Source organism: Prenolepis imparis, unplaced genomic scaffold, assembly GCF_030444845.1.
Source record: "Prenolepis imparis isolate NDT839.2.m4 unplaced genomic scaffold, iyPreImpa1.0 SCAF_9, whole genome shotgun sequence".
Lineage (NCBI taxonomy): Eukaryota > Metazoa > Arthropoda > Insecta > Hymenoptera > Formicidae > Prenolepis > Prenolepis imparis.
The window spans coordinates 2,913,563-2,921,120 of record NW_028141167.1 but is presented as its reverse complement, the minus strand read 5'-3'; the positions used below and the strand labels follow the sequence as shown (position 1 = coordinate 2,921,120).

General features: G+C 35.3%; 1 protein-coding gene across 1 annotated transcript; it reads left to right on the top strand.

The window, feature by feature from the left end:
* Window positions 1–1,209: 1,209 nt before the first annotated feature.
* LOC145940651 (uncharacterized) lies at window positions 1,210–7,355 on the top strand. Its single transcript, XM_083046031.1, has 9 exons — window positions 1,210–1,598; window positions 2,100–3,793; window positions 4,082–4,442; window positions 4,533–4,696; window positions 4,794–5,258; window positions 5,381–5,678; window positions 5,768–5,930; window positions 6,039–6,298; window positions 6,431–7,355. The coding sequence occupies exons 1-9, from the start codon at window positions 1,499–1,501 to the stop codon at window positions 6,514–6,516; spliced, it is 3,591 nt and encodes a 1,196-aa protein (XP_082902157.1). The 5' UTR covers window positions 1,210–1,498; the 3' UTR covers window positions 6,517–7,355.
* The last annotated feature ends 203 nt before the right edge of the window (window positions 7,356–7,558 follow it).

Sequence of the window (7,558 nt, the reverse complement as noted above, 5' to 3'; positions counted from 1 at the left end):
GTGTCTATTTGGTACCAAATGATTCTGTAATAAATGTACTATTAGAATGTATAATCGATGAATTTTTGGCTCGGCTTAAAATATTAGAAATTGATACATTTATGCCGCTGACCCTATGCGACGCATCCTTAATTTATGTATAGCAAATGAAAATGTTTGTACGCTGGTGTCTGCTTGGTACCAAAACATTCTGTAATCATTGTACTATTAGAATGTATAATCGATGAATTTTTGGCTCGTCTTAAAATATTAGAAATTGATACTTTTTTGACGCGGACCCTGTGCGACGCATGCTTATTTTATGTTTATCAAGTTAAAAAATTTGTACGCTCGTGTCTGTTTGGTACCAAATGATTCTGTAATAAATGTACTATTAAAATGTATAATCGATGAATGTTTGGCTCGTCTTTAAATATTAGATATCGATACATTTATGCCGCTGACCCTATGCGACGCATCCTTAATTTATTTATAGCAAATGAAAATGTTTGTACGCTGGTGTCTGTTTGGTACCAAATGATTCTGTAATAAATGTACTATTGAAATGTATAATCGATGAATTTTTGGCTCGTCTTTAAATATTAGATATCGATACATTTATGCCGCTGACCCTATGCGACGCATCCTTATTTTATGTTTATCGTATTAAAAAATTTGTACGCTGGTGTCTGCATGGTACCAAAAGATTCTGTAATCAATGTACTATTAAAATGTATAATCGATGAATTTTTGGCTCGTCTTAAAATATTAGAAATCGATACTTTTTTGACGCGGACCCTGTGCGACGCATCCTTATTTTATGTTTATCGTATTAAAAAATTTGTACGCTGGTGTCTGCATGGTACCAAAAGATGAAAAGATAAATATTATAATTGTTGTATAATATGTTATTAACGTACAAGCTGTGGATCGAGAATGCGCTACGAATAATTCGAAACATCATTCTATCTTTGTACCATATTAGTAGCACATTCTCGACCGCAGCTTATATTGTATAGTTGAAGGAAATAAATGGCGCTCGCGAAGCGCGCGCTTTGTAGTGTTTTAGTGTATTAAAAAAACAGGTAGCGAGCGCGATGCGTCTAAAAACGCGCTGTCAAAAATGCCGCTCGCCGTTATGCTGGTATGTCATTTACAGGGGCGCACGTGTAGCTCGCTCTATCGCGTGCTGTTGCGCGATGGTGTCGCACTTTCGAGTTTCGAGCCGAGGCCGAGAGCCGAATGACGGCGTAACGTAACCTCTTATGTTAACTTTAGACTTGAGCGAAAAATTGCCGGAATTTTCTCTCATTTGCCGCATCGGTCTCCGATTTTTTTTTAGCGTGTGATGCGACTGACGAGTATGTCATGCCCGGAATCGTTGACATTGCGCGACGATTCGGCTAGCGTGCTATAATCTCGTAAAAGTACGCGGTGCACGTAACGCGAGGACAACGACAACGCACGCATCCATCGCGAGGAATGGCCTCTCCGAAGCTTGGAGTGCGATGAACCAGTTATGTTGCCCTGCACCGGTTATTTTAAAACGATAAATTGCCCGTTTTATGACAGCGGATCGTGCGATCGACCCTATTGCCACTTCAAACATACTAGGCGAGGTAAGAGCGTGCGATCTCAGGATCTTCTTCGGCGAGGTAATCCAAGAGCTATAAGTCTCTATATTCCGCAAGTTGTTTTTTGTTCAAATTTGTACGAAATTGCTGTACGATAGGAAAGCTGTCAAATTATAATTGTTGAGATCTCGGTCAGGATGATAGATCCTTTGTCCATTTCCATTGTCCACAGTAGAACAAGGATTAGAAAATTGATGTTCTCCGTATGACACATCATGCTATAACTAGGATAAAGACTTATAAGATATCTATATTTTTAGCCAATATCATATTTTTGTAATTAATTAAAGATTGTTTTACATATCTGAGAATCAAATTTAATGTACTTGTGGCTTAATAACTATCCTAAATATGAAAATTTGTTAAATATACAAAATATTATAGTTAATAAATTATAGCTCTTTAAATATTTTGACATCTTATATACAAATTGTCTTGTCAAGTAACAATTGTAAATTAATAAAAGTTAATGTTTAACTTTTACAGAAGATGCAGGAAGCACAGCAGGAATGGCTGGAGTGGTGGAGGCCCAGGCGACGGGACAAACTCAGGAGGACAAATCTACTGATGTTGTGGCCTCGAATCCTGATATGCTACAACACTTAGTGACAGAAGCTGTAAAAAAGGTCCTTGCAGATCAGGAAGTCACAGACACGGAGAAAGTTTCACAGAACATTGTCTCTCAAGTAGTGGAAGGACTCAAGCCAACTCTGGGCTCCGGTTCTGCTCCCCCTATGTGCAACGCTACATCAAATATAGTAGGAAAACATATTGCAATTCCCACGCCCATCACGAAGCCAGTTGCGTGTGTTTACAATCCAACACCGATAGCTGAATTAAAAAAACGACACATACCTGTAGTTTCGTATATGCCAACCAGAGAGAGTAGAGTGGCTGTGAAACGTAAATTTTCGCCAGAACGAGTTAAACCATGGTTAAACGTCATACAGGAATCCAGCAGTTCTCAGCCGCCTGAAGTTACGTATAAACCTACTGCTATAGTCAATTCAACTGATCAGGATACTGTACAAAGTTATGTACCGACAGTTAAATCAGATTCATCCTCATCAAATTCGTACGACGATAGTAACTCGAACGATTATCAATCTAAATTTAAGGAAGTGTACTATCCGAAATCTAAGAAAAGACGGGAGGAATATGTTCCTAAAAATGTCAAGGCACCATTAAAAACAGTTCAGCAATTAAACCATGCTACTTTGGATCAATTTGAGCCAGAATTTAATATGATAGATGAGATTCTTACTGTTGATCACACTGCTTCTAACATATTGGGACAAGCCAAAACATCGGCCAGCGAAGATTCTCAAGATTACTCTTTGGATATTGAACCTAAATTTTCCGATGATGAATCTATAGAAGATATATCTAAAAACGAACATAACGCAAGCATTGAAAAAGCTGAACAAATAGAGGATGCGAATGAAAAAGAGAAGGAAAACTTGCGACATGCAAAAGTTGATACTGTAGATAAACAAACAAGCAATAAAGATAAAAAAATGCATAATAATCATTATGATATTAAAACGGATGACACAAAAAGTAGTGATAGATCTAAACATAAAGCAAGTGACACAAGTAAATTATCGCAGAAAAAAGAGGATAGTACAAAAGAGAGAACTGTTAAGGAAAAAGAAAGACACAAGAGTCATAGTAAAAGCAAGAAAAGGGATAGAAAAGATCATCATAATTCTGAGAGGAGAGACAAAGAAAGATCTCGGCATTCATCAGATTCCAGAGATAGGCATCGTTCTTCCTCTAGTAGAGATAAGGATAAGAGAAAAACCAGCCGTGATAGTAAAGATTCTTCGCGTCGAAGTAGAGACCATTCGGATTCACAAAGACATAGACATACTTCTCCGAAGAGAGATCGGAATAATCATCATAAATCTAGCCGGCACGATAAACCGAGGACAAATCCATCTAGTTCAAATAAACATACGTCCAGCAGAAGCGACAGGAAGCATCATTTGGAATCGAGTCGAAGATCTAGTGATTCTTCCAGAAAATCTAGCAAACATAAAGAGAGTAGTAGTGAAAGGAGTTCATCCGGTAGTTATGATAGTCCTGCAGACAGTATTCATTCTTTTATGGACGAAGAGATTTTGGAATTATCAGATTCTGAGCATGATGTACAAGAAGAATGTCTAAGGATTTTTCAGGTAAATGTTTATGTAAATATTTACATATTTATGATATTAGAAATAATTTCTAATTTTATATAATCTATTTAATACATGTAATCCATTTGATACATTCACCTTTTTTTTTATTATTCTTTGCGATATTTTAATTAATTAAAATATATATGTATTGTAATTATATTTAAAATTTATCTCATTTATTTGATAAAATTAAAACTTTCCTTATTAATAAAAAAATAATTTTTAGTTCTGTTTTTATTTAGTATATTGGATGAACTATATTAATGTTATTTATTCATTTTTAAGGAGTATCAAGCCTCTGATCATCCAAAATTAGTATCGATCAAAAAATCGAAAGAAGAAACCGAAGATGTGGAAGAAGTTGGTAAAAAAAGAGTTGCGCATCCTTCAGCGGCTACAAGCGTCACTAGACAGTTAGGTCCTAGTCAGCCACCAAAAAAGTTCATGACACCACAACAGAAAATGTACGAGCGATGGCGTTTGATGAGGGAAGTAGCGATCGGAAAGGCCGCAGAAAAGGCGACAGCTGATACGAAGACTCAAATTACATCTGTGTCAGCAGTTCGGTCTTCGAGTAATTTACACAAAGAGCATATCGAGTCCACTTTGTCAATAAGCAAGAGTGATTCGCAATCGAATGTGAATGGCAAGTTGAATAACGTGGCAATTAAATTATGTGTTTTATTTCGACACATATATATTTTTTTATTAATATCTCTTGTAATGTGTATTGTAGGTCGCGTTAGAATCGCTCATGTTCCATATGCAAAATCCCTTGCAATGGAGAAGAAAAAAGTCGCGGTAACAGCGAGAAAATGTGAGGATCACAAAGAAATAGATAACAAAACAACAGCGCAAACTACAAAGGGCGGTGTACGCGTCGCTCACATTCCGCAAGTGGTAAGTTTTAATTAAAAACTGTCAAGTATAACTTAAATTACACGAGTTCTGTCCATATACACTGCGCATTATTCATTAAAATTATATTTGTACGCAGGTACCTCAACTGGTACGTCCAGAACCGCTCCAAGTCGCCACGCAGAAGTTTCCCTTAAATGTTCGTCAGTATTATATTAATATAATGCACGATATATGCGTGCAAATTTATACGAATGGCGATGATGCAGCGCAACGCGCCGTTAAAGAGGAACTCGCGTGTCACGAAAGGTGTAAGGCGCTCGCTGTATATAAAAATTCGTGTATGTTGGCGGCTCATAGACTGAGGAAAGAAATCGATCAGAATAAATCGGATGAAAAGTCCGCCGGGGTGAGTTACGGTATGGTATCTCACGAAGCAGTGCTTGCTGGCAAATCGAAGGGCTCTTGGAGTGTAGTGAAGAGTAAAAAGAGTGTGACAGATTTTAAAGGACCTGCGCTCTATAATATGCTCAAGAAATATATATTGCCTGAGACGCAGCTCAGAGATAATGGATTTCCACGTAGACATCCGAATGGTTTAAAGGTAGAGAAAAATCCTAGATAAAAGTATTGTACAAGTAAAAGAATAGTGCAATTTATTTATATTTAAGAATAGTGAAATCGATGGTGTTTTATCTACAATAAGATACGTCTTATATTTTGCAGGGACAAGCAAAGGTGTATGTAATAAATGCGCGGAACCAAAGTATTTTGTCAAAAGTGCCTAACGAAAGAATATGCAGCCGATGCGGTCAAGCGTATATGGTAGATAAACAGGGCTTTGCTGTACAACAACAAAACTGTATATATCATTGGGGAAGGAAGTTTACAATTAAAGGCGAGGGCAAGTACAGTTGTTGCCAGCAATATGGATCCGCTGGTGGTTGCTGCGACGCAAAGACACATGTGTGGGATTACACAGATTATGAAAATCTTCGCGGTTATGTTAAAACTTTATCGAAAGGTAAGATATTTTCAGTTCTTATATCTAACAAGTATATCAGTGTATTATATGATTAATTTTGTTTTACATTGTATGTAAACAAAACAAAGATGTTCCTATGGACGAGCAAGGTGTCTATGCACTTGATTGCGAAATGTGTTATACTACGCATGGTTTAGAATTGACCAGAGTAACAGTCATTGATGAAGATTGCAATGTAATATATGAAACGTTAGTCAAACCACAAAATTCGATAATTGATTATAACACAAGGTAAATGATAATGAGATCTAAAATATTTATTAGACATAATACTTGTTATGTGTTGTTTAAAATATCAGTATTTATATTTGTAATAAGTAATTTTTTATGCTACGGTAGGTTCTCAGGGATTACCGAAGAAGATATGAAGGACGTGACGACGACTATTTTAGACGTACAGGCTACACTTCTCACAATATTTTCGGACAAAACAATTCTGGTGGGTCACAGCCTTGAAAGCGATTCTAAAGCTTTGAGGCTGCTTCACGATACTGTTGTGGATACCAGCGTTATGTTTCCGCATAAGAATGGATATCCGCAAAAACGGGCATTGAAAAATCTTTGTTCTGAATATCTGAGAAAACTTATACAAAATGACAGTGAGTATGACGGTCAATCTTTCGTATCTAAGGAGAGAGAGAGAGAGAAAGAGAAAAATGTTTATATAAAGAGTTTATAGAAAGAATATAACAATAATTATATACAATATTTAATAATAATTTGCATTTTAGTTGGTGGTCATGACAGTAAAGAAGATGCCGTCGCTTGCATGGAATTAATTCGCTGGAAAGTGAAGGAAGCAGCGAAATTACAGTAAATAAGGCTGCGCTCGCAGTTTATTACGAACAAATATCGTGATTGCTGTACGATTACAACAGGCGCACCAGCTTGTAATATTGCGCATACTTTACTGCCGTATGTGTGTGTGTATCATACTTTCTTATGTATAAATATGTAATATACATTCATTGCGTCGATTTAAAGATTTTCTTTCACACTAAATTCGAGATCGTGTATAGTTGACAAGCTCACATCCGCGACATCAATTCTCGTGAAATTTATATACAAAGCGTCAATCGATTAATAAAGAGGATCGATGTAAGGAATTTCGATATACGCATCACGATATTTCGATTAATATTTTTATACTTCGTTATATTATTGCTTATTTATATTTTATAGCATTAAAAGAAACGAGATACGTCGCATCTGTTTATTTATTGACCCAACCTTGGCAATGTAGATGTATTTCAAAGATTTGTAATAAATCAACAGAACAGCTTATTAGTGATATTGCATGTTTGATTGACAAGTGACAAACAAATATATTAATTTTTTTATACTGCAATGGAATTTATGCATTACATAAATATGCGCTGATTAACATCTATGCGTGAAAACATGCTTTTATAGATAATTGCTACAATCATGATAAATAGCGTTTTAACAAAAAAATATCTCAGGGTTTTGTGAAGATGTATTGTGTATCACGATGAGAGAGAGATGCATACGTATTTTCATGATATGGATCTAGTAATTATGATATTGGCAATAGTTTGACTGTTACTATAGATATCAATATTTATTTAATGTAGGAACAAAATATGGCAAAGCAATTTAGAGACAAATTGAAAGATGACGATGTTGCAATGAATGTTGAAGAGAAATGAAATTAAGTTATATATATTTTATATATATATATATATATATATATATATATGTGTGTATATTTATTGATAAAAAAATTCATCCAAGAATTTGTGTTAAATTGATATATAATTTATATATATATATATATATATATATATATATATATATATATATGTATATAATTAAGTCTCTCCAGGAGGGAATAAAAC

Bases quoted from the DNA above. Each gene is read 5' to 3' on its own strand.
- LOC145940651 (XM_083046031.1), top strand. From the start codon at position 1,499: ATGTTGCCCTGCACCGGTTATTTTAAAACGATAAATTGCCCGTTTTAT. The intron at 3,794-4,081 runs GTAAATGTTTAT...TTCATTTTTAAG, and splicing joins AATGTCTAAGGATTTTTCAG to GAGTATCAAGCCTCTGATCA. The intron at 5,931-6,038 runs GTAAATGATAAT...ATGCTACGGTAG, and splicing joins ATAATTGATTATAACACAAG to GTTCTCAGGGATTACCGAAG.